The sequence below is a fragment of the Pavona decussata genome, unplaced genomic scaffold (genome assembly GCF_977016875.1).
Source record: "Pavona decussata unplaced genomic scaffold, jaPavDecu1.1 SCAFFOLD_300, whole genome shotgun sequence".
Lineage (NCBI taxonomy): Eukaryota > Metazoa > Cnidaria > Anthozoa > Scleractinia > Agariciidae > Pavona > Pavona decussata.
The window spans coordinates 2,944,609-2,972,423 of NW_028145697.1; the positions used below are offsets into that span (position 1 = coordinate 2,944,609).

Here is a 27,815-nt window from a genome sequence, read left to right on the forward strand (position 1 = left end):
CGAAGACTCGTTGAGGACCTTCCTTTGCGAAGCCGAATACACGATCAACAACAGACCTCTGACAGTGGAGACCCTCAGTGACCCACATTCTGCACCACCATTATCACCAAGTATGCTGCTTACAGGAAAGACAAGACTTGTGCTGCCCCCGCCTGGAGAATTCAAGAGAGAAGACCTGTACTGCAAAAAGATGTGGTGGCGTACACAGCATATGGCTCAAGAATTCTGGTCAAGATGGTGTAAAGAATATCTGCAGCAGTTACAAGCAAGAAACAAGTGGATTCGGCCACGAAGAAATTTTCAGGTCAGAGATGTTGTGTTGTTGAAACAAAACCAGTCTCCTAGAAGCAGATGGCCCATGGCTTAAGTGGTGGAAACTCACCCCGATGATCAGGGTCAAGTGCGGTCGGCGACAGTGTTGACAAGTAATGGATCCAGACGGGAAAGACCTGTTAACAAGCTTGTGCTGCTCGTAGAAGTGTGAGAGACCGGGATTCCCCGACGAGGAGCCTGAGGAGCCAGAACTTTGTTAAGAAAGAGTTTACAGTGAAAGAAACTTTAAGTGTTTTCACTAAGGATGGAACATTGACATTGTGTTTGCTAAAGATTAGTTCCTTTTTGTAGAAAATGTTGGACATTTTGGGGAGTCATGTTACTGCTGGGCTTCGCGTTTCCCAGCTGGGTTCCCTGCGCAGACATTTAGTTTCGGGTATGCGCATAGGTGGTCTTTAATGTTTACCACGAGGGCCACCGAGTTTTTACCTCGATTGCAAGTTCACTAAGGTTTATTAGTTTTCATGGTTTAAATGGCAGTTAAGTCGACTTTTATGAAGGCCCATCCGTGTAACTGGAATTGCGAGTTTGTCTCACGGTCCCTCATGTCGAAATAAACGTTGAAATTTACGGCTGGTTTACATTCGCATTTACAATAAGTTATCGCATTTCGGTTTTAATCGTTCCTCCATACAATGGTTCTCCTCCTATCTAACTGGCCGCACCCAAGGCATCAGTGTTAATTGTGCTATCTCCGAGCCTATGTCAATTCGGTTTGGGGTCCTTCAAGGTAGCATCTTAGGCCCACTATTATTTATTATGTATTTTAATGATCTTCCACTTGTTGTAAAAGTATGCAGTGTAGAACTCTACGCCGATGACACGCTTATTTTTTTCACTGGTAAATCCGTTAGAGAAATCAAGTCTCAACTTTCATCTGACCTAGATAGTCTAATTAGTTGGTTCTGTTCCAACTTCTTGATGCTTAATGTTTCTAAAACTAAAATAATGCTAATAGGCACCCACCAGCGGCTTAACACAGTTGACAGTTTCGGTCAAGGCAGGAAACAACAGTTTAGAAAGGGTGGATACTTTTAAATACCTTGGTGTCCTTATGGATCAAACGTGTTGTCTTGGAAAGAGCATATCAGCTCTATGGGGAAAAAGATCTCTTCTAGATTAGCCATACTGCGCCGGGCTCGAAAGGTATTACCAAAATCTTCATGTCTTACATTATATAACAGGATGGTGCTGCCCTTGTTCGACTATTGTGCGGTCGTCTGGGATAGCTGTGGCCTGGGTAGTAAATCATACTTAGATAAGCTTAATTGCCGTGCTGCATGTATAATCGAGGGCCGTTCTGTTGGGTCCGACAAACTGCTCACCGTATTTAGTTGGCCCAATCTGCAAGCACACTGAGACCACATTAAATGTGTCCTCGTCTATAAATGTATCCACGGAATGGCGCCTGCATACCTGCTGACGGAATTTAAGCACGCTCACCAAATCCATGCCTATTACACCAGGCATCATGACCAGTTACGACTGCCCCAAGCTAAAACAACCAAGTACCAGGGAAGCTTCAGGATTAATGATGCGCATGCTTATAATTCTTTGCTGCGTAATATTAGATTAGCAACTGACTTTAGTATGTTCAAATCCCTGGCGGAACGCCAGTTCAAGCACTTCTGTACGGAATCCCATTAATAATAGTGCGTCTCTATGTATTTTATTAGTGTGCTATTTTGTATTGATTTTCTGTTATTTGTTTATTTTCTATTTAACCAGGACTCTGTTTAACCTAGCTATGCTAAATCAGATTTCCTGTATAAATAAATAATAAGGTAAGAAGATATTTAAAATTATGAATTCTCTTTACATGTTATTTAATAAAGTATTTGCATTTGAGATGAAAATCAAATTTTTTTCCCTCACTAAGCAACGGTACATGATAGCAGCATTAAATGAACGTGCCAGTGAAACGCTTCCACCAGCTGATGCTGCTGCAGTTTCAGAAACTGCAAATTTCCTTGATGCCTGTAATTTGACCTTCGAGAAAGGCGTCCTAAGCCATGCTTTTGTGTGTTCTGCAAATTCTTAAGTTATAACGAACGTGAAGAATGGCTGGCAATATTTTGTAGAGTGGGCAGAGGGACATCACAATACAGGTAGTTAATATGTACAAATACCATATATGTTTCCTTCAAATAAGCACCTTTTCTTGCATTAGCACCCCCTGTAATGTCAGTAAATCTAAAGTAAAAAAACTCTTCACTCACAAAAAATAGTTTCCAGCTGAGTGGGGCTCTGCTTAGACAGAGCTTGGAATTATTTTGGTACAGTGTTGCATGGACACCTAATGATTCCATGGCATAGGTGCAGTTGCTTGACAAGTAAACTTTCTGAGTATAATGTTCACATATTTTATAAGAAAATAGTACATGTAATTAAAAAAGTTCACAAAAAGTAGACCCTGAGCAACACAAGGAGAATCCCGGCCACTCTCATATGAGGGACACACCCCCCCCCCCCCCCGGCTGTTTAAAATTTGTAGTGAGTCAATTTTTTTCCTCTTTTAGATTACACAGGCAACTCCAAAAGAGCACAATCTTTAAAGTTCTTAGCTTGGCAGGTAGAAAATACCATATCACATTTTTAATATAATTAATGTTTTAATTATCATTACAATCCAAATGTATTCCCTAGTTACTTCTGAATGGTAATTTGAGGGATAACAAAGTAATTGTTGTAACCTTTCTTAATATTGTGGAAGAAGTTTTAAGTAATGTTTAAAACACTAGCGGCAGTGTTTTATAGGGATTTTTAGCACCACGAGGCGCATCCAAGTGGTTTTAGAACCGATTAAGCACGAGTTTTTTTGAATGGCTTAAAAAACATTCCTGGAAAAGCGTGTCAAGATACATGTAGTTCATAACAATGATTCTTTTGTGACCGTTAAAAATTAGCATATGAGAAAAGCATTAAAAACCACATACTAATAAGGAGGAGGTTTTATCAGGTTTTAAGACCACTGCACGTGATGTTTTATCAACCATTTGATAGGTCAATGGGCTTATGAATTATTAATGAGTTTTTGAAGACTGTATAATAGGCCATTTTACAGTTGTGTGCTTAGTGACATGGCCTTGGATTGGAAGCGAGGCTGAGGGTGACCTTGTTTTGATACAAACCTCAGTGTTTTTCATATGTAAATTGACTCTAGTTAGCATAAGAACAGCATGATCTACATATGAAAAGCAGTGAGATCTGTACCAAGCAAGGTCACCCCCAGCCTCGCTTACAATCCAAGGCCAGGTCTCTAAGCACACAACTGTAAAATGGGCTATTGTGCATACTTAAATTTAGTATTATTTACAATCAATATAAATTTGCAGATAAATTACCTTTTTGGGTTTTTGTTTTTTAATTGTAGACATTTGATCTGCAGAGGGTTATGGTGTATTGCTTCCTCCAGTTTTCAAAGTACTTCTTTGAAAAGTTTCCTGGCTACAGTTTGTCTCCACTTCGCATGTCAATCAGTCGGTTGGACTCTCTGTTTGGATCTCTCAAGTTTCAAGCCCATGGAAACCTCATTGCTGGGAACTACGGTTCATCTTTGGGCTGTGTCAAAATACGAAATGAGCTAAACCTAACATTAAGAGCTATTAGCCATGATCAGATGAACTACAGAGATGAGGAAGCTATGGTGTCAGGACCGACCCATATATCCTATACAGCAGCTAGTGACCACACTCATCTACCCAACTATCTTCCCATTCCTGCTCACTATGTGTCATATGGGTTTAATGGGGTAAAAGAGCTTATTTTTCCTCTTCATATTTCCCAAAGCACCCTTCAGGGAAGGAATGGTAGCTCAGCATGCACTTTGATTGCACTTGCTATGGGTCACAAATTTCACTCCTGTATGTTTGCGGAACAACAGAAGATTTTAGACTGACTGTGGTTTTGTGATGTGGCTCACAGCATATCACAGGGAAACAAAATTTTTGATGAGTTTTTCCCCCGGGTCAGTTATTAGATGTAGAGGAGGTGTTGGAGGCAGTTAGGGTGGAACTTCAACCCAAAGATATTTTTTAGAGAGACAATGATTTTACTGAATTGGTTAAAAATGTGCAGGATCGTGCCAGCCTTAAAAGGAAATCTGTAGGTGTCATTGTCTGTTGTCAAAGATCAGTCGCTTTATTAGTCGGGGAAAATGGCTCCTGTGCCATCTTTGACAGCCATCAACATCTTGGGTATGGTTGTGTGTTGTGCCACTCCCTGCCAACTAAGGAAGATGAGTTATGTTTTTGGCTGGGCAAAACATTCCAAAGGTTTTTTCACAGCGTAATTAGGCAAGCACGAATTACATGGGTAAATTACAGTTGAGGATTATAAAATTTAAAATTATACAGAAAAGGAGTACTGCTATGGCTTCATCTTTGTTTTGCAAGGCTAATAAGGGTTTTTTCCTTGTTGTAAATATGTTTGAGAGGGAAAGTATTTCAAAACGGTATTTCTGATATAATTTTGTGAGCAAAGTTGATTGAAAATTGCATGTGAGGTTACAGACAAACTAAAACCTGCAGATGCAGAGCAGGGTTAACTTTTAAATTTGTTTTCTTTAATTCATTGTATAAGTTATTATTAAAGAAATACAGTCACAGTGTAAAAAATTTCATAATTAGTCTAAGAATAATACACTACTGCTGTATATGTAAAAAACAACATTAACAATACAATAAGTTGAACTTTGAAACTTTAAATCACTTCTTATTTTTATTAAACGGGTCATTGTGACCCACTTGAATTTTTATCGTACACAAGTGACCTGAAGTTATACCCACGGTTATCCAAAATTGTCCTTTATAAAAATCTTCAGTTTTGACCAAATTTCCCTTTGAAAAAATAACGAGGTCTAATAAGCCTACGTCCACCAAAAGGAAATAAAACAATGACAGTATCCCTTTCATGGATTGAGTGAAATTACTACTTTCCCTCAGTTGAGTTAATGGTAAAAGAAGCACGAAAACTGATGGTAAATTGAGTGCTAAAATGCTTTCCTTGTGAGTGTGTTCGACACATGTACACTGAACATTATGATCACTTATCGATACTGTAAATCTTAAGCTTGCCTCTCAAGCTCTGGTCGGCTGAAACCACCTTACCAGCTACCATTAGAGCTTTCTCCTCTTGGGCAGAATAGAACTCTTTAAATTTAGTGTGGCATATATTCTTAACTAAATCTTTCCATATCGCGCGAAGCACCTCTTTAGCCGTGCACAAAAACGATTCACAGAGTTCTTCGTCCAGAGAAACTGATTGCTTTGTTAATTTCATAAGGTTTTTCGGGTATCGCTTCAGGTTTACCTTGCTAAGCATTTCTCTTTTACTACCGTCTAACGCTAGCAAAACAACATTGAACTTTGGGTAAAACAAGTCAACTTTCGTTCATCCAAAGTTTTGAATCCCAGTGGCAACGATTTCTTTTCTTCTTCTGAACATACCATTTCAGTCATTAGTTTCAATTCCTGGGCATAATTATCCTTCGTCGATTCCGACACTTTCCTTGCCCCTTTCCGCCCAAAGATAATTTTTTCCCTGCCTTTGCGTAGTTGATGCAGTGCTGCGCCCGAATTTCTCACCAAGTCCACAATGTCGGAGGCGACAACTGTGTCTGCGCCTTCATCTGCAGTTGGTTGGCTTTTTGCTCTGTCAATCTTAATTTGCAGTACCGGCTCATGAAACTTTCCGTAAATTGTCCAGTATGTTGCATTTAGCACCTCAGTCGCATGAATATCCACTTGATGTATCTCTTTTTCTTTTCAAGGTGGCGGCAAAGGCATCTCTAATTTCTCTCTATTTATCCATTTTTTCGACATCAAGAAGAAGTTGAGAACATTGTATGGAAAAGGACGCCTGTTTTTCAGAATTTTTGACCTTCCTGTCGGCCACTTCTGTAAACATGGAAAAAATTTTCAAAAACAATTCCGAACAATGTGCAGGATGGCTCAATATTCTGGATGAAGTGCACAAATTGCTTGCACACTGGATAAATTGACAACCATTTATCGTCCCTCAAAGTTTTGTTCGCACTGCATATGTGTATTTTTTATACAAGTTTTAAGGGTTTCTTTGATCCTCTCAACTTCCTCCACAGAGATATATTTGTCACCAGTTGTTTCCTTCTTACTCCTAGATCCATCTTCCAGTTTATTCACCCCGGCATTTATCGTCCTCTTTTTTTTTTCTTCCTGCTCAAAGATCCCTCAGGAGATTCCTCATACGACGACGTTTCAGATGCATTTTTGCTACTTGATTGGTCTGAAAAATCGTCACTATTTCCATGCGACCTACTGCTAAATTCCCCACTTTCTGAGTCTGCGTGAATGTAATTCTGAGCAAACGCTTGCTTCAAACTTGGAAGGGAAGCGGATGACAGAAACTCAATACTATCGCCACTCACGAAAGTTATTTCGGACGCCATTTTTGTTTTCTTTATTTGCGCAGCGCCCTCGCAGCAGTTCCGTGCGTGTGGCACAGGAGATGGCGCAATTTGTTCTAAAAATAGATTTTTTGGTAGAACACATGGCGACAAGCCCTCAACTCAAAATGGCATTTCCTTGCGGTCTCCATCCCTGATTATGGCTCCTGATAGTTTATAACTTTTAGTGGAACTTGTCAACTTTCAAAGCCAACCAAAGTCTTGTCACGAAAGATAAATAATCACGCAACGCTATGCCTGGGAACCTGTATTAAATTTATTATTTACGGTATGAATTAAAATTATTATTCCTGTTTACAGACGGAACATCAAAGCACCAATTAGAGAAACAAAGAGGAAAATAAACTATATCAATTTGTTGACTTATCTTTATGTTAAAATCAAATCATTCAATTTCAGGTAAAAGATGACAAATTGCCCACTTTTACCTCGGACGAAAGAATACAGTTGTGCAAGGAAGTGATGAATGGAGCCCCAGCTTTTGCCCAAGCAGTTAAAAAAAAATACCTCAGATAGAAAGATGCATCCAGACCCTTGTTTTGAAGGAAATCAACGACCAGTGCCAGAAGCTTTGCGTTAAAACCAAAGGACAGCCATCTGTCCTCCGAACGACCAAGGACAACAACAAGTGCTTGTCAAGTTCGTTTACATGGCTAAAAATCCGCAATGAAATGAAAGATAGGGCACCAGAGATCCTCGATTTCCTTGTGACAGTTGCACTTCCTAAAGTCAAAGTCGGCAGCAGGTAGTTCCTATATGTGAAGGTTATGCGATGCTGATGAACATCCGATGCAGGGAATTGTCCCTCATTCAGAAGATAAACACCATTATTCTTGGAAGAGGCGGTGCAACGAAAAAGGTAATTTGCTTTAATTGCAGGTTGCACTATGGGTTACATGAAAAATAGTCTGTTGAAGAAAAATCACACAGCCCTAATTTAAATAAAACAACAGTTTTGGCGGACTCATGTACGAATGACACTACCTCATTGGCACGTATTAAAAGAAATATCGTTTCGCGCCAACGTTATTAAACGAAGTCAGAAATTTTTTGCCAGGCCTACCCACCAGCAAAGCATGTGTAGTTCTTTGCATGTATGTTGTAGAATTTGACGACAATCCCTATTTATTGACATCTGAAAGGTCATCTAACCTGTTGACAGTACATTTTGGATTGTCTTTTTCTGAAAACTCCTTATGTTGATTTCCCCCAAACAAATGTGGACCGCCGAGGAACCAATTTAGTTTGTGATCTCGTGAAAATAGACACAGGTCACCACTACATTTTGCCATGATAATAATTCCATAAGAGTCAGTAATAATTTTTGATTTACGAATGTAAGAAACTGCAAGGGCCTCGCGCACGCTATTGGTGTACACGACCGTAACAGTTTATGCACAGTTTAGGCACACTTTATGCACGGTTTTTGGCACACTTTATGCACCGTTTTGGCACACTTTATGCTCCGTTTTGGCACACTTTATGCACGGTTTTGGTACGTTTTAGGCCAGGGACTCTTATTGGTGCATTTTGGCGCGTATTCAGATTTAAATATTATCAGAGACCGTGTTTTCTGAGAACCCAGTCAGAAGATCACCATCGTGCGGGTGCGCTGGATTTTCAAGATTTACGCTTGAGCGCGTTACACGTACAGGTGAGGACAATCACGTTTTTTTAACTTTCCTTTTCTGTAAATTTAATATATACTTCTGACTTAACAATAAATCATTGGTACTAAAGGCGATAGGACTATGATTAAGGTACAAACTTTAAGAAAAAACTATAAGCTTAAAGTTTAAGTCTTGGTCATTAACGCAATCTACTTTAAGACAGTTATACAAGGGAAATAAAGTTTGATGTTTTTAAATAAATAAATAAATAAAATCTGACATTTATTTGAATTTGTTTTCCCTCGAAATACTAGTTTAGCTATGTACAGTTGAGTCTAAAGGGCTGCGCAATTCTTGAAAAAACAAATTGAAAATCGGTGCTACGATGTGACAGCTATGTACGTGGGGGACATCACACTTCAATTTATTGGCTCAATAAATAACTGAAAAAACTTTGATTACTGAACAAGCAACGAATCAATCATAAAGGCAATAACTTCATTGACAAAATGAACACTGTGTAGAAAATAATGGGCTAAAATGATGAATGGCTGCACCAAATGAGCTGAGCGGCTCCGTCACAAAAACAATGCCGCCTACAACTTTACTGAAAATCTTGCGGAATGCGTAAATATGGCACCGATGGCGTAAGAACGGAATAAACTTTTCTCTCCTTCAACATACGACTCAGGAAAGACTTTCCTTCTTATAAATGCTAGTGTATTAGATGAAAAGAATCCCATCGACTTCTTGACATTAAGGAACTATTTCGAGACATCTCACGCTAAAGGGCCCCAGGACGGAGCAGGGGCTAACGTGAAGCACAAAGCCGATATGGCGGGTCTGTACATTTCGCTGACCCCCAGTCCATGGACTACCCCAGTGGACTACCGAAATGGACTGCCTTAAAATGGACTGATTAATGGACTACCCTAAATTACCTACCTTGAAAAATAAATAAGATTACTGAAGCTTGGTTGTTTTGATCGATCTCCGCCATCTTTTCTTTTTAAATGCTGCTGGTCAGCTGTTCTGCAGGCGTATTCATTCGTCGCGCGTGATGGCTGACACGCTTGATGGTGAGTGAAAATTTGACTTTGTAATCGTTTGCATCTCTGTTTTATGAGTAAGTTTTGGAATCCGCGCACTTGCAAGTTGGACACCAAATCTTTCCTTGATATTTTCTTTACAATTTTTTCTTTGTAGACGATTCCTTGCCTGGCTTTCTTGATGCTCAAGATGGTAAGTGAAAGATTCCATTTAAGGTTACTGTTCTCTGGTCTTCTTAGGTCTGGTGATCAAGAATCTTATCTCGCCTTGAGTGAACACCAACGTTTTAAGACTTTTAACTAATGCATAAACTGTTTGAAAATTACCTAAGAATTTGTGGGATATCGCATGCGATATCATAAACGATTCTCTTCTTGAAAAAATAATGTGGTGGCTTTTTTGTCCACCTTTACCATGTTGAAATGAGTCAGTCTTATTGTAAATAATTATTATCCACCAACTAAAACACACACGAGAAAATAGTTTTATATGCTACTGACTTATTGTGATGTATTGTGTACACAAAAAAGGAGACATTTATTCTTATTGTAGTTCTTTAATTTTTTGTAGATGATGATAGGAGTGAAGATAATGATGTTTTTCACCAGCTCAGTGTGTTCTCAGATGAGAGATATCAAAGAAGGTGGGAGTAGCTGCCTCATTTAGTGACCATTTAAAAGGGGTATTAAGATCTTGAGAAGGGTGTGGTCTTTATTTAATATCAAAAAGTCAACAAAATCATGCAAAGAGGTAATATCCATAGGTCATTGGCAATATCAAGTGGGGTGGGGGTGGTCTCAAAAGCCAGTCTTACTCTATTTATGTCTGTAACAATGCTAACCATGTGCGTTATTTGATCACTTCTGTTACATTTTGCAGTAGCTAAAAGCAAAGTTTATTTACGTAATACTTGTCAAAAAGCTCAAGTCATTATTTTCAAGGTCATGATTTGCTTCCACAAGTGACAATTTTTTGCAGTGTTTTCCGTATTTCTTTTTTCCTTTCCAAAATTCTATATATGCATGTGTTAATTAGGCATAATATTCTGCATAGTAAGGATGCACAATAAAGGGTTAGGTAAGGGTAACTATTTTTTGTGCATGGAAAATTTGCAAATTAATTTAAGTGTTACGCAATATTGCTGCGATAGGCCATACAAGTTCTCATGGAGATTTTATTTTTAATCTATAGAGCCACGACCGTAATAGTATTGAGTGACGATGAGGGGCCTAACACTTGTGCAGGGAGTAGCAGCTCCCCTCAGAGTATTGAGGTACATTAACTTAGTACACCTTGTAGGAGGAGTTGTAAGAGTTTAAATGGTCAACTGGATCCCATTCTTTCAGAAAATGTGTTACTCATAGAGGCATGAATACTTTTCCCCACCCCCTATTTTTTTTTCCGAGGTCCCTATTTTAGGGTTCACTGGGGAAACCTTAAGGTAGCTTCCAATAGTTTAGAGCCTCCCATCTAAACAACTTTTACTATAAGCCAAAAAATCCTTTTTCAATAAAGAGTGGGATCCAAATGACGTCCAAATTTGTTGACATGGCAACCCAAAGACGTGGTCACAATACCCTAGTTTGGACATTTTGAGGTTAACTTAAAAACTTTACCATGAAAGTGTTTGTTTTTGATATATGTGTTTTTAATCAGCAACTTTGTTGAATCTTTTAATCTGTACATAGGGTTCAGAGCCATCTTAAATTCATATAAAATGGCATAACTCTGAATCCTATGTTCATATTATTTCTTGGGAGATTGCGAAAAATGTTTCCTATGCTCATTGGACCAAAATATGTAGAAATCAGAACCTTTTACCAATTAGGCTTGAAGTTATCTGCCTAAAATGTTAAAAAGAGATTATTGTTTGCCTCGTTTGACATTTTCATGGCAAAAAATTTTGATGTTACAGCCACCTAAATTTTTTGATTGGTTAAGCCTTTAAAAACCTGTAATAATCATTTTCCATTAACATTATTGATGTAGCTGTGATTGAATGACAAGGAGACATGATATTAAGTTAAGTTCCTCAGAGACCAGGTGAATGATGGGGTAAAAGGTCTCATTAAAGAAGGATTTTTGTCCAGGTTATTTTGTTTTCATTTGGTATAAATTTTGTAATAAATGACTTGAATGGCGCTGTAAGTGATAGTTTTAGACTCTACTTTGATACACACATCAGTGTTTATGACAACAGCTGAATTTAAATATATATTCATAATTCAGGGGCCTAAATTTGGCACATTATTCGGGGAATACGGTACATTTTTGAAAGGCACTCATTTGTTAATAGTAGTATGTTAATAGCATATGTTAATAGTTAGTAGTTGTTAGTAGTTTATAGTATATGTTTGATACATTTACTTTCAGTGGTTAGTTTGGTATTCAGTTGTTATCCAAGCATTATTGTTATGTTCTTGTGCCATATTGAAAGTATTTTCCATTCATATCTAAAGCCAAGTTATTCAAGTGATGAAAAATTGGACGTTTCCACCTCACCATGAAAGTTTGGAGGGGGAAATGTAAGGCTCTTTGAAGGTCATCAAGGGTGCAGGATGGTAACGCTGGAAAACCTTGAAAGTCCATTTATCATACCACTGTTAATGAACTGTAGGATGGATAACCCCGAGTTCAATTCCTCACGAATGCCTTACTCCATTCAAGAGAATGGAACATTTATCATTGACCTTAATTCGTTGGGCCATAGGAAAGATATATTTTGTGATGACAATGGAGCATGGGTCATGAAAGGAAACAGAGAGAAGTTGTATTCTGTTACAAAGAACTCAAATGGTCAAGTTTCTTCATTGTGCAAGGTTTCATTGGAAGCTGACATACCAGTAAGAAGGTGCCCATACACTTGCAAATCCTGCCCTCAATTTCACAAGACAATTGTAACAATTGTATACGGAAAGTCAATTGAGAAATGGTTTCCTTTAGTGCTTGTTCATTATTACTGGGAAGGGAAGCCAAGAAAGTTCAAAGTTGCTTCACACGGCAATCGCAAGCCGGGGTCCTCGGTACCACCATAAGTGAAGACAAAAGAAAGCACAAAGCAGGGTCTTTCACAAAACCTCTCAGAGAACAAGACCAATCCAAAACGTGCACTTTTCAAGACAATAGGGGATAGTGGCGGGGTTTGTGGTGCTGAGAGGGCGAGTTCTTTGCCAAGAAATGTACGGCAGGTGAAAAACATAGAACATCAGCTTGGACTTACATCCTCTGCAGCACTAAAAGGTAACAGTGATCCACTGATGGCCGTACTTGACCTCTAGAAGGGCTCGCATTCAGCATTTGCTCGTGATGTCACTTGTAATGATCTGCTGACAGTGATGCTCTTCACCGACCAACAAATGGATGACATCATTCGCTTCTGATGCCATAAGAAACGCAACTTTGTTTGGGAACTTAGCTTGGATGTAACATTCCAATTAGGGCCATTTTATCTGCTTGCAACCACTTACACAAACCCCTTGCTTACTGTGAAGGGTACCAGCCATCCTCCTTCTCTTCTTGGGCCAGTTATGGTATGCATGACCAAAGATGAGTCTACATACCTGTCATTCCTCCACTGTTTATTAAGAGCTGTACCTGGGTTGGGTAACTCTCTTCATGCAACTGGAACAGATAATGAGTCTGCCCTGTGTAATGCCATCACTGCTGGTTTCCCGCAGTCACACCCGCTGCTCTGTTACTTGCACAGCAAAAAAAATATCAAAGAAAAGTTAAGGCGTTTGGGACTGTCACAAGCTCTCAGTGGAAGAATTCTTGAGGACATCCATGCCAAAAGTACTGGACTTCTGTGGTCCAATTCTAAGGAAGAATTTGATAGGAGGGTGAAAGTTTTAATGGATGACTGGCACAGGCTGGAATCATCAGAGCGCAAAGAGCCAGAGTTCGTGGAGTACTTCCGGAAGTTTAAATTGGAGGACCTAAGGGACAGAATGGCCAAGTATGTTGTGCACAAACTAGGACTGGGGGAGGAGCCATACTTGAAGAATATCCCAGAAGCTGTAAACGCCATGTTAAAGGAGTGGAATAACTTTGTCCCCCAGGAGTTAGATCGTTTTGTTGTTTCTCTGTATGATTTTGTTGAATCAAATGAAATGGAAACAGAGTGAGCTTGGTTGGGACTGTAAGACAGGTGGAAAGTTTCTGATGAGTTTAAACAGCACATTCCAAGTCAACAATATAGTGAAATAACGAGGGTAGCCTGCGTGCAGACGTCTCGTATTTCTTCCTACGTCGAAAAACGGACATCTGCGCCATGGCGGTTTTAATCGTGTTCCGGTATCCTGTGGTTTCTGAAGGATCCGTGGACTGCGCTCTGATTGGATGCCAAACATATGTCCTTTGTTCGTGAAATGTTTGGTCTACTCTGGTCAATCAATGAATAATTATGAATAATTGTGCTCGCGTAACTTTTGTGCGAAAAACAAAGCGGCCAAATGCGTTCGATGTGTGTGTGTGTGTGATGTTTTTTGGCCATCACGAAGTAAACGATCGAAATCTCGTTGAAAGACGTGGAGTATTTTTCAAGGTTACCAACGAAATTGCATCGCTCATTTTTGCTGTGACCCATGCATAACTTGTGTTGGAAAGCTGTGAAGGCGACGTGCTCTCATCAACAACTTGAGGAAATTTACGTGTACTGTGTTGAAGCTTCGAAGGTAGAGCTACTGGTCCAAAAAAGGAAAAAGATTGTTGAAAAAACTACGAAAGTCCGCCTTCCAAACGTATTCTACTGGACAAAGCCGTTTTTCACTCCCCAGACAAACCTTTGCATAATTAACAGGATACTGGAACACGATTAAAACCGCCATGGCGCAGACGTCCGTTTTTTGACGTAGGAAGAAATACGAGACGTCTACACGCAGGCTATAACGAGGGAGGAGAGGGAAAATGCAATGACGCAGATAGCAAAGCTTTGCCCAGACCCAAACGCCTACAAGAAGTGTAGAAGCTTCACGTTTACAAAACACTCATCAAGTTCTTCCTCCCACACACCATCCACTGTAGTGCCAGTTGCCAGTTCAAGCAGAATAGGTGACCTTGGGCAACTGGAGGGTCAGTTTTCCAGAGAAGAAATATCCAGCCTTTCAGAAAAGCCAAAAGTCCTTATCCACAACAAGGGCTTGCGAGAAGGCTTTTAAACTGGCTCATCCTTAGTTGACAGTGGTGCCTCACTTCCTTGCAAAGTACAGCTTTTGAAGAGTGGAAAGTGTTCCTGTTCTTGCAGTTTTTTCAGTCGTAACAGTATCTGTCATCACTGTGCCGCAGTTGCCATCCACACAAAAAGGGTAAAGCAGACAGTTGCAAGTTTCCCAGGAAGGAGTTTAACTCGGGTCAGTACATCATCTGCACCAAAATCAGTTGGAGCCAAAGTGCCACCTCACAAGCGTCCATGAGAAGAGGCAATGGTTCCACCACAGATTGTTTCGGACGACCACCAATTTACATCCTAAGCAATTGATGACACAACTGTGGTCACAAGGAAGAGTGCCAAACCCAGTGACCCACCACCTAATGCACCTCTTGTGCTAAAAGTATCAACGGGGGTATTAGAAAATGTGCTGGATGCAAGAAGCCACTGTCAACAACTATTGAGGGCTACAATGAGGAGGATGACAAAAAGTATTGCTTTGGCCATTTTGAGGCATACAACTTCTGGAACAAGACGACCGAAAGGTACCAGGCAACAACTTCCACACGACATTACCACCTAAACCCAGTTTGCACCAAGGTGAGGCAGTCTGAAGGTCCATTACAAATCAGTGCTGGAAATGTGCAAGTCAGCCACAACCTACAAACAATAATAGAGGAGCGATTTTCATATCATCTCATTTAAGTGCAGACCTGACATTCACTGTATGCACATACATGTAGCCTATTTTTGATTTGCAACCTTAAAATTGGAACCCGTTTTAACTGACATTTTTTTTAAAGAAATCATTTCCAAGATAATGTTCAACAGTAGCCCTGACAGAGATGGGGCTGTTACCAAAAAACGCTCATTTTTCGTTTTTCGTTCATTTTTTATCTTCTGCTTGAAGTTGAAATGACACTGACATTGAAATGGGACAATTTAATATGATCTTGTTCATATTTACATTTTTCATATTTCCGTTGTCAAAATGTATGGAACGTAAATGAACACTGGTGATTTTAAAACCAATTGAACAGAATTAAGTTACATAATAGAACGGGGTGGCTATCTGAAGAGGGATTAATTTAATTAGTAATGCTGGAATTTTAATCTCCTATTGTTTTACTTGAACTGTTTTATGAACAATATGTTGTGTTAATGTTATGACAATCGTTAACTGTCTGGATACTTTGGCTGGAAGTTGAAAATGTGGCCCTTACTTCATCATCTTGTTCATGTTCAGATTTTTCATATTTCATAGTCGAAATGTATGCAACAAGTTTGAGCTTCCGAATTGTGAGACCAACAATAAATTTTCCTCAAAAATATATCAATACCTCATCATAACTCATTATGAGGTAAAATGCTAATATGAAATTCTCCCAACTAATATGAAAATGTATGAAGATCAGTCAGGAGTTACATATTAGGTTAGTTTTTCTTCAAGGTTCAGAATGTACATGAGTTTTAATTTCTTTCTGGGACGTTTCAATGCTATATTCTTTACCAGAGTTGAGAAATTATGTGTGCCGCTTAGACCGCAAATATTACGGGTGACGTTCAAAAAAAAAAAGCCCATTTTGGAAGTATTATTTCATTAATTTTCTTCAAAGTACCGCTGTAAACAGAACATAAGACTTCCAGAGGAAATATCTTTGATGTTTTTAAGTTGTGTACAAATCTTAACACAGTCTGAACTACAGTAATTTAAAGCCGAATTTACGGTCGTGTACACTAGTAGCATGCGCGATGCCCAATTAGAACAATAAACTGCAAGTAAGTCATACATAATGCATAAAAAATTGCATTTATTTTTGTTGTAGACATTCCAAAGATTTAATAAGTTTGGAATTACCCAAACAAGGAGCAGTCTTTTGAACTTAATGGACGACATTAGCAGCAGTAATGTGGCTGAGCTCAAAAAACATGTGGAGGCTGAGGGAAACTTGAGGCTGGTTTTCAACAACTTCGATTTTAGAGTCCTTTCAAATGTTCAATTGAAAGATCACCAAAACTCAGACATGCATTGGATTGCACAGTTTGCTACATTTGACAGGTAAGATACTCTAAAGTTAGCTCCTAGAATTGAAGTATTTTCAAATATAGGTTCATTTTTTTGGCATTTTTAACTGAAATCAGAAGGCAGTTCATCCAGTGGAAGGATGAAATTCTCTGGCCTCCATATATAACTGGTCCTTGAAACATAATACAAAGAATCAATGTACCCCTCACAAGGAGTACTGGAAGAGATTTAAAAACTATTCACTGCAAGCAAAGTCTTAAAACAACATCCACTAACATGAGCTAAAGAAAAGCACAAACAATAATGCTAAACCATAGCAAGGTGGTGCGTAAATTAAGCAAAAATAGGCCTTTAAATCAACAACAAAAATACTTTATTTCACCCCATAATTATTACAATAGAAAAAAAAAAATATATATATATATATATACATACAACAGATGATAGGGGTGCTGCCTGCCCGAAATAACCTAAAAGTTAAAAATGCCAGGCAGCCAGCTGTAAGAAAAGATATTTAAATGTTAAGGTCAGGGACACAAGAACAAACACACATAGATACACACAAAAATAAAGATAAACAGAGTTAAGAAAAGTACCAGTATATTAAGATGACTATAATTCTTACATTGCAAAACAGCATTATTTATCTTAGAATTACAAAATCGAAGTACGGATGTCTAGTAATCTTTGATAAAGTGCTGTTTCATTTTCTTTTAAAATAAAGACAAAGAAGATGCAGTGCTCGACACTAACGCTAGTCCACTAGCCCAGGACTAGTAAAACTTCATGGTGTGCTAGCGAAAATGTGCTCCTACTAGCCCCTAGACTAGTTAGTTTTGTGGAAAAATTTATGTACTACAACTTTATAACTTAGGAAGTTTTTGTGGAACGCTTTATCAGGAGCATGTTTCTAGTATTTTTTTAGTAACAGGACTTGAAACGAGGCCATATGAAAGGAGTTTGGTACAATCGCCTCGCAAAACATACGCCATTTTGGAAAAGGCCTTAGGATCTCGCTTCCATGACACTCCCAGGGACCTTTGTGAGAGCCGCCAGTCCGCCATCTTGGAGATTTTTCGCGCGTCAAGTTACTCCAAGAATAAAAAAGATTTCAAGCTTTTTTGACGCCTTATCTTCAAGGAAACGCCCTGCCACGGCCGAGGATCCTTAGGCAGATTTACAGTGTTCGCAAGAGGACCACGTCATGCAGCATGAAGAAAAAAGGAAGTGCGATCAACGTTCAAGAAATTTTCAACCGAGCTGGAAGAAAACATATCCATGGCTACGATTTATTGAAGGAAAAATGTACTGTGCAACTTGTGTGGACTCAAACAAAAGAGCTGAGAGATTAGCAAATCCGAACTCGACTTTTGTCACAGGGCAGAAAATTTCCGTTTGGATTCGATAAGAAGTCATGACAGTTCCATACCCCACCTACAGGTAACAAAAGCTTTTATGTTTCGATGCAATCCTGAGAAAGCTCCACTTCCAAGAGCACTTGCTGCTGTATCAGAAGAAGTGCAATTGAAGATGAAAAAATTATTTGAGGTAGCCTATTTAGTTGCCAAGCTTGAACTTCCATTCACGGTATATGAAAGTATCGTTTCTTTAGAGACAAACACATGGAATGAAATTAGGACAAACTTATCACAATGATAAAGCATGTAAGAACTTTAGCACAGCTATTGTCGAGCAGTTGGATTGTGATTTGTCTCGAAAAGTGACAAGTGCAAGATTTATCAGTGTCATGGCTGATGGTACTACTGATATAGGTACCAGAGAAGTGCTTGATGTTTATGTTAAACTGTCAGAGAATGGTAAAGCGGTCAACACTTTTGTTGCCTTGAAAGAATGTCCAAATGGGAAGGCTCAGGGGATTACAGAAGCTATCACGTTAGCCATGGATGAGAAAGATCGGAATTGGAAAGATAAAACTGCATGCCTTAGAACCGATGGAGCCAATGTGATGGTGGGACAGCATGGAGGCGTCTTTGGGATCTTAAAACAAGACATACCAAAGCCTTATATCTGTCCACTGCATTGCCCATAAACTAGAACTGGGATTAAAAGATACAATAAAGGGTATTCCTCTCTTTCAAGAAGTAAAGGAATTGTTGCAAGGCATGTGGAAGTATTACAAGTATTCTTTCAAGGCACTAAAAGAATTAAAAGATCTTGCTGAATCAATGGATGAGAAGGCATACAAGTGTATTAAGGCTGATGGATCTAGATGGGTACCCCATTTGCTTCCGGCTCTACAGTTACTGCTCTGCAAGAACTACAGAATCATTGTTATCCACTTTGAACATGCTTCGCAGGCACGAGACAGTAGTGCTCAAATGCAAGGAAGGGCCAAAAACTACTCCAAGAAATTGAAGAGTTTTAAATTCTTGAAGTTCATGCACCTTTTACTGGATTTCATCAAAGAAGTTAGCAAGGCATCTTTATTTTTCCAAAGAGATGATGTGACTGTTTCAGCTGTACAACTGAAGATTGTCACCCGTTGTGGAGCTTTAGATGCTATGAACCTCAGGCCTGGAGAACATGTCAGATCATTTTGTTCAGAGATTACTGATGACAACGTGTTTAAAGGAATTCATCTCACGATAGAGAATGGAGATGATGCTTCTTATACAACTATCAAAACAGAACTTACCACATCTGCCAAGGAATACTTTCACAAGACATTTTCCAATTTGCAAGAGGATCCTGTCCTCTGTGCAGCAGCAGATCTAAGCAACCCCCAGTTGTGGCCAAGAGAGAGGCACGATCTCCTCGTCTTTGGTGAGAACAAGGTAACTGACATAAAACAGCATTTTCAAGCACTTCTCACAAGGCATAATTTTAATGAGCAAGCCTGTCTGGATGAATGGCTTGAATTAAAACTGTTGGTGTACCGAACGCCTCAGCTGAAAACAGAGTGTTCAGGACTTTTGACCTCACATGTTCACCGTTTATGGGAATGAATTTCCAAATCTGCTCAAGGTAACAGAACTGTGCTTGATCATTCCAGTGCAGACTGCATGTGTTGAAAGAGGCAACAGCTGCTTAAACAGAATCATAACCGACCACAGAGCATGCCTTGATGTCCCAACAGTAAGTGCTCTGATGCACATTGCCATCAATGGTCCAAGCCACGAAGAATATGATGCAACAAGAGCAGTTGCACGTTGGTTCACTTCAGGTGAAAGAAAGAGGAGGCCAGAGTATTTGGACCAGAATAAGAGAGATGCAGAGTAGACTCACTGTTTATGTAATACTTTGAAATATGTGGCTTAGTACAAGTCATTCCTGTGGCATACACAACTGAACATGTTGACTGAGAGTTGCTTAAGTCATTGAATTGATAAAATTGTTCTGACAGGCTAGTATCTTGAACGTTCATATTTACTGTTAATATGAGAGAATAAACTAATGACATCAGAGTAAGTGTTATTCCTTTTTTTTTTTCATTTAATATACAGCTATTTCAATTAAGGTTGTCCGATAAAAGCGAAAAGCTAAAAGACAAGACCGCAAGGTAACATGGGTAGTTCTTAATTTTTTTCGCTGACGCGCGACAAAAAAGCGAAAAACAAAAATTCGCACGATTTGCATTCCGTTCGAAACGTGCCTCTCTTTGACAGTGTGACTAGATTAAAAGCCTACCTATTGAAGAGGTGCGCAGAGGAACTCCGGCCAGCGACAGATTGTGAGTTTACTTTTGGATACATCGGTGAAAGAAACAAGAAGTTCACCATTACTTCGGAAATTCAACTTGCCGAGGTGCTGTCATTAGTGAAAAAGGGAATGGTTACGTTGTGGGTCAATCCACACTTAACTAAAGCCAAAAAATCACTCGCTTCAACATTGGGGAAGAAAAGGAAAGGTATAGTAATTTTATTTTGAATATCATCCCCGTCTCCTCAGGTTGCATACTCAGGAGAGCGTGTAACTCAAGAAGACGGCTGTCATTCAAGCTTCTTCAATTCTGCTCGTGATGATCAGGAACTTGTTTTAAGCAACTTATTGTTTTGTGTAGCTAACCCCGAACCCAGTTCTGAGATGACTGATGACGAAGAAGAAGCGCTGTCACGCTTTGAAGCATGCCTGTCAAGGTTGAGGGAGCATCATAAACTGCCAGAGTTTAAACTACGTTGTTGGGCCAGGATGTTGGTAAGGAACTTTAAATTTTCCGCTTGCCCACGTCAAACATCATTCCAGTAATGAGGTTGTCGGATTGTTCTTAATGCTCGTCAATATTTTTCTTCAAATAATTTTTATAACGCCATGTGAATTAGCATTTCACTAACTCGAAACTCACGGACTTCACGTGCATACACGTATGTTAATTTTATGCCGCTTTTACAGCTTTTACTGAGTAGAAAAGTAAAAAAGTCTTCTATTTATGCAGTAGGGAAGAAAATCATTATGTTTGAGCCCCAGCGCTAGCTGATTATCGTGTTTCATGGTAAAATTCTTTTTTGTGTTGGTACTGACCATTTGAGTCAGGTAACTGCATTCATAGCTATTAGGCAGCTCAGCAACGACAACAGCGACATCAGCGAAAACTCCACAAAACAAAAGGCTTAATGAGCAAAAACAAGAGTTTTGCACGTGCGTTTTAAATTGTTGTACATTTCTTTTGCGTCCTCTGCAAAACAACAACATGAAATGACCAAATTCTAGGATTTTTCTTGAACGTGAGAAAACGACGGTGAATTTTTCATGCAGTTTTAATTTTAACTTAAATGCCACTCCTACCAATTTTGTTCCTGGGTAATTCGGCGCTTCTACAGCAGTTGAACAAATTGAAATAATGGCGAAGTAGCAAAAATAAAATAATTAAAGTTATATTTTCAAGCGACATTTTTGTTGGTGTTACCGTCGTTGCTGCTTAAGTTCCCTAATCAGTTAACACGGGAACTGAATACAGCTCACTGATGTTTTCTCTTACAGGTAAATAGAACTCATGACAGGACGAACCCCCAGACTTGCCATTTTTTACAGGGAGCTCGAGGTCTAAAAAGTGCAAAGACAAACTCAATTCAATTCAATTCAATTTATTAAAGCACATTTTTCACGAAGGTAAGGCAAGAATGCACTAGCCCGCAAATAGCATAGGCTAATCTAGGCAGGTAGTGCAGTTGATTAGTATATATTTACAGAATATAATTTAAAGATATACCAATAATTAATGTGTAATAAGTTAAGTAAAAAATAATGACTGTATAAATTAAAATTAAGAAAGTTTCATATTAGCTAATCAGACCACTGATATTTGAAGTTTTTAATCAGAGTGTTGACGTCAACATAAATGTCCTCTTGATCAAGAAGTTTTAGTAATCTGGTCTGAAGACATTTCTTAAAGGAGGCTTTAGTTTTTGCACGGAAAGATTCCGGTAATTCATTCCAGATTTTACAACCTAATCTCGAAAATGAGTGGCTCAGTTGTGTCAGCTTTGAGCATTTTATATGAAATTTGCCCGTGGATGCAGACCTGGTTCTATACGAGTGCACAGAATCTACTCGATCAAAAAGATTTATTAGGTTCAGGGGAGCACTTTGGTTATTGATATCATGCATAAGACTGGCTATAGATTTGAAATAAAGCATGTCAACTGGAAGGATATTAGAACATACGAATAACGGGATGGCATGCTCTCTGTTATTGCGGAAATAAATTAGACGTAAGGCTCTTTTTTGGAGGATTAAGATTTTCTCCAGATTTGATTTTGAAGTTTGGCCCCATACTGAAAGACCGTAAGAAACGTAAGGATGGATTGAACTGTCAAGTTCAAGCAATCGCGAGTTTGTGCAATCCACAGACAGCGCAGAGAGTAAGGTACATAAAAACAATTTAAAAAAAAAGCCGCCCATGTTATTAATTTTGTGCATATTAACATGTTTTATTGGACTTTTACATAAAGAGCTTCTACTTTTTTGTCTTTGTAGATGCGAATACGAAGTACCATTTTACAACAGTTGAAAGACCTGAAAGCTTTGACTGGTGATGGAGTTCTTTCAAACGATGAGTTCCTTGTCCAAAAGGAAAAGCTTTTGAAAGAACTGAGTGATCTTTGATTTATTGTAATAAGAGAGTGTTAAAAGTTTGTTCCATTAAAAATATTCGGTGTGCTGGACATAATTTCTGACTTCATCTTCTGTAACTTGAAGGAAAGCCTCTTCAACCATTAATTCTGGATCCCTACAAAATTGCCACGCTGCGTCATTTTCTTTGATCCAATTTTTAACTTGAGCAAAAAGCTCTTCCAATGGCATGAAATCAGGGCTATACGGTGGCAAGATAACCATAGCTCCAGTCGCGTGAATAGCGTCAATAGCTGCCTGGGAGTGGTGAATTGCGGCATTATCCATAAGAGACAAAAACAAATTCGTGAACACAAACGAAAAAAAAGTCAGAGTGGATTTTGAGAAAATAATCCTGACCACCAAGGAAAATTAGACCTGGTGAATTGAAACTTGGCACACAGATTTCCCTTACCTAATACTACCACCGATCGCGGATTTATTCCACTGAATGGAAGCAGGTTAGGACAAAGCTTATCCCTCGCGAAATTCAGAAACGTCTCGGCATTAACATTTCCCTCGTAAATACCCAGGTCAATGATCCCCTCAGTGCAAAGGATGGGAATGGCAGTAATACGCCGTCCCCAGTTCTGCTTAAATTGTTTTACCACTGCTCTTTTTCCAATGAGGTTGCGTCCAGAGGTTCGAGAAATTCTTTTGTCCTATAAACATGACACAAAAATCAATTTTACAATTGGAAGAATAGAATGAATTTAAACCTAACAGGTCAAATAAGAACTGAACACTTACGAATCCACTTTCATTTATGAACACAAACATCTCAGAATTCAAGGCACAAACATCCGCTCGGAAGACCACTCTTGCTTCTTCAGATCTTTGAAGCGCAATTTTGTTGAGCTGATTATGAAATAGAGAAAATTCCAGGTTAATTAAACGTTTTATAAGCCGTGAAAAAAAAATCGATTTTAAAGCAGAAAAATTCAAACTAACCTCTTTTAGACTGAAACGATTTCGTTTCAGGTAATAGAAAATACTTGCTAATGCAAAATCTGATCCCGTCTCAGTATACACATCGTGCGCAATTTCTGACAGTGTCTTTTCGGGGTGTCCAAGCACTGTTTCAATAATCAAAAATTCCACGTGCGGGTGCATGGCCACACTGTTTATTGGTCTTCCGATGGTATTTGCTTTTACTTCCCCGGAGTTTAAAACTTTTGAGACATATCGCTCGATAGTTCTTGGTGACATCCTCAAAGCGGCTGCCACCTCATCCACTTCATATCCTAAAATTCCATTCATCCAAATGGCTTGCCACCGTAGATCTTCACTGTACGGGCGAGGCATAGCTGCTTTTGATTAATTTATTCATAAAAAAATCCCACATAACCTCGCGGTCTTGTCTTTTAGCTTTTTGCTTTTATCCGACAACCTTAATGGAAATAGCTGTATATTACAGTTTCTTAAAGTGTAACTGGACAAATGACAGGGTGTCTGGGGAGAGGCGGGAAACCAGAACTGAAGGTTAATGGTTCCTAATTCTCTAGCCTTTTGCAGGTGTATTTTTTCTGGCCTTGTTTTGGACTAGTTGCTTGTCCTTGTGGGCTAGTGATTTACTGTGCTTACTAGCCCACTGCCTAGAATCCAAAAAAGTTAGTGTCGACCACTGAGATGATTTAATATCTTCATCAATGGAATTCCACACCGATGGACCTTGAAATCTAATATTGAATATTCCATAATTTGTTCTTGCTTTTGGGAGATAATAGGACTGTTTTGCAGCAAGCCTTGTATTATAGCTATGAATCTGTGTTATTTTAGTGAAAAAAAGAAATAAAAACAGGTGTTAATGGTTGATTGTGATATTTGTACATAAAGGTGGCTAAATAAAAATTTACTAGGTCCAGAAATTTCGTAATTTCAAGAGATTTAAACAAAGGACAAGAGTGCTCATCAAATCTAGAGAAGTAATTATTCGCATTGCTTTTATCTGTAGAATAAAAATTGGCTGAAGACTAATCTTATAGGTATTTTCCCAGATAATTATTCCATAAGGGGTAGGTATATAAACACCTTGTAACTGTCTATTTTTAATAAAGTGTTGTTGTTGTTGTTGTTGTTATAAGTCAAAAGAGGATATATAAGGGCATAATATACGCTTAATAAAATATCTAGGCCAAAATAATATCGAAGTTTACAGAGGATACCAATGCTTCTTCTAATTTTCTTAGCGATATATTCAACCTGGTCCTTCCAATTTAAATTTAAATCAATTAGGATGCCCAGATACCTTATAAAGAATTCTCGCTTAAGTTGCTTGTTACTATAGCCAGACTGAAATCATGAGATTGTTACTTCTTCTGAGGTGGATGAAACATTACAAAATTTGACTTTTCTACATAAAGTGATAGCTTATTAGCACAGAGCCATATGTGAATATTATTTAATTCAGCATTTATGTTTGTTTCTAGAATAGAGAGAGATTTGCTTTTATAAAACAGATTTGCATCATTTGGAAAAAGATGAAAATCAAAGATATGTGAGCAGCAGTGAAAATCATTTACATATAATAAAAATAACAGTGGGCCAAGTACCGATCCCTGCAGGATTCCACAAGTTACATTACATTTAGTGGATGTTGCATTATTAACAATAACAACTTGTTGTCGGTCACTGAGATAGGAAATAAACCAGTCTTTAGCAATGCCTCGAATACAAATATATTCTAAGTTTTAATAAAAATCTGGTAATTGACGGTGTCAAATGCTTTGGTAAAATCAAGGAATATACCACAAGAACAGCTTCGGTCATCAATTGCTTCCTGAATTTTATCAATTATGCAAAGGATTGCATGGTCTGTACTGTGCTTAGCTATAAAACCATATTGGTTTTCCAATAGGACTTTGTTTTTTCCAAGAATGTAATTAATCCGTTATATACCAGTTTTTCTAAGAGCTTTCTAAAGACAGAGATGAGGGAGATAGGGTGGTAATTGCACAAGACTGTGATCTTTTTTTGAGGACAGGTACGATGTTTGCTATTTTGAAATCACTGGGAACAACACCAGTTGAAAGGGAAGCATTGAAAACAATCTCCAGTGGTTTTGATATATAGGTTTTCAACATTTTTAGTATGTCAACTGGGATGCTGGATGGTCCTACACACTTACCATTTTTTAGCTGTGATTTTTCGGTTTCGATTTCACTACATGTGGCAGGAAAAATAAAAAAGCTATTGCATGTTGGATTGTTTAAATATACCATTGGGCTGTTGGATAATCAGTGAAAGGTTCCGGCAATTCTACTTTTTTATAAAAAGGTTAACTCTGATTGTTGAAAACAGCAGAAAATCAAGTTTCTGAATTCAGTTTTCACAGGACAAAATGCGAAATTGTTATCTTTTTTGTTAATGTTAGTCGATAACGTGAAAAATTGAAAAAAGGTACCTTTTTTCCAAAACAATGCTGGTATTGTTAGCTTTTGAGTGAAAATAATTGTACGTCAATATTGTCCGCTTTTTATGGATTCCCAACTTTTCCAAAACAAAGCAAAATATAAATGTCCATCTTTTCATTGCTAAGAAGCAATGTCATCGAAATTACAAAAACGTACCTTTTTTGAGGTTAGAAGCGATCTTATCAAAAGCGCAAAAAAGGTACCTTTTTTACACTAAGGAATCATCTTATCAAAAGTGCGAAAAAGGTACCTTATTCGCCGTATTAAAAAGTGGCGTTTCATGCTGTTGGGATTGGCAAGCCATTTAAAATCCTTCTGACTGACGGGTGTCAACCGTGGGCGCCATTTGTATGTTTACCAGTATAACCAGGAGCGCACCATCACAGCCTAGCTTCGCCGGTACGCAGGTGTTTTCAGGGGATTCTTATGCCCTGAGACTCCCCTAAAAACGGCGAGTGCGTGGGAGGCTGTTCACAACCTGATATAACAAAAACTAAATCCGCATCTGCTATTTAACAGAAACTAAAGTTCAATATTATTATAATTATTGCATCGTGCATTATTGGCGTATTTACCGCCAGGGAATAAGCTGGATATTAAATAGCCGATCAAAAACGCGAAAAGAAGTCCGAAAATACTGACTACCAGCCAATTGGATAAAATTGCTTCTAACAATGTAAAACCTCGTTCTCAGTTTTAACCTAGATGCATGAAGAGGACTTCAACAAGAGCAGTAGCTACGTGCGTAGAGCGAAACCCACTCAGATAATTACTTTTCTGCTATTTATGTAATTTCAAAATTTTTGTTTCGTTCAAGCAAAAATTGGCTCGACTATTTTACCAGTAGGACTTCTTTAACCCATAACGCACCGTGCCGGCCAAAACCGGCCGTGATTTTGGCCTCATCTGCGCGCACTCCACGATTTGAGCCTACCTCCCCTAGAAGGGAATTTTTTGTCCCCTATTGTTCTCATTGTCTTCAGAAAGGACTGACCAATCAGAATCCACTTACTGCGCATATATTTTTAGGTCTTAGGGGGGCCCAGACAAAAGAGCTTTTTATCTTTAGGAATTGGTGTCCGATTTCAATTTTTGTTGCCTCGTGGGCCGCGCGGCTAAATTTTTAGTCGCCGATTTTCGCATTTTCCGAAGGAAAACACACCTTTTCGAAATGGTTAATCGAAAGAAGAACTGCTAAGGAATACTCAACAGTTTCGACAGCGAAAATCCGAGAAATAACGGGGAAGAAATTGCGCTTCGAGTACGAATTGTTGTTTTATCCAGGCGACGAGCGAGCGGACAGCTCAAATCATTATTCAGGCCACGGACTTTCTGCGAAATTTTAGACTACTTCTGGGAATTCAACAGCCAAAAAAATACAGGTTTGATTGTGAATTTGTACTGAAATACTATTCTAATTGACCGATTCTTTGTATTCTGAACAGTTTTTGCGAAATTATTGAGAAACGTGCCCCGCACGGGTCGATAAATTCGCTTCGAATTGGACTTGTTGTTCCTTCAAATCGCTTGCGCGTCGCTCGTCTCGCATTTATAATTATACGCGTTTCTTTCTAAGTCGTAAACAAAGACTTTTCTGAATAAATTTTTCATTTAGGAAGGCTTTCTGTGTGTTTTTCTTTCTATTTTCATTGAGAAAACGTGACAACTGTGTAATCTTGCGTAAACAAACACATGCTCTCGAGACGGATCCAATTTCGCCCAT

The 27,815-nt window shown here is 38.7% G+C and overlaps 1 protein-coding gene and 4 pseudogenes across 1 annotated transcript; 3 read left to right on the forward strand and 2 right to left on the reverse strand.

The window, feature by feature from the left end:
- LOC146454627 (uncharacterized) overlaps positions 1-4,662 on the forward strand; it is a 54,486-nt pseudogene extending 49,824 nt beyond the window's left edge.
- Positions 4,663-5,376: 714 nt separating this feature from the next.
- LOC146454632 (uncharacterized) lies at positions 5,377-6,760 on the reverse strand (annotated as a pseudogene).
- A 689-nt stretch (positions 6,761-7,449) lies between these two features.
- LOC146454633 (uncharacterized) lies at positions 7,450-16,672 on the forward strand (annotated as a pseudogene).
- A 676-nt stretch (positions 16,673-17,348) lies between these two features.
- Positions 17,349-19,934, forward strand: LOC146454634 (zinc finger protein 862-like; annotated as a pseudogene).
- A 2,662-nt stretch (positions 19,935-22,596) lies between these two features.
- LOC146454635 (uncharacterized) lies at positions 22,597-23,984 on the reverse strand. The gene is made up of 4 exons (XM_085095328.1): positions 23,631-23,984; positions 23,430-23,537; positions 23,101-23,341; positions 22,597-22,969 (listed from the first exon to the last, which is right to left on the reverse strand). The coding sequence occupies exons 1-4, from the start codon at positions 23,982-23,984 to the stop codon at positions 22,710-22,712; spliced, it is 963 nt and encodes a 320-aa protein (XP_084951454.1). The 3' UTR covers positions 22,597-22,709.
- Positions 23,985-27,815: the final 3,831 nt, after the last annotated feature.

Coding starts and splice junctions, on each gene's coding strand:
- LOC146454635 (XM_085095328.1), bottom strand. CDS start 23,984: ATGCCTCGCCCGTACAGTGAAGATCTACGGTGGCAAGCCATTTGGATG. Junction 23,538..23,630: donor ATCGTTTCAGTCTAAAAGAG/GTTAGTTTGAAT, acceptor TTTCATAATCAG/CTCAACAAAATTGCGCTTCA. Junction 23,342..23,429: donor TCATAAATGAAAGTGGATTC/GTAAGTGTTCAG, acceptor TCATGTTTATAG/GACAAAAGAATTTCTCGAAC.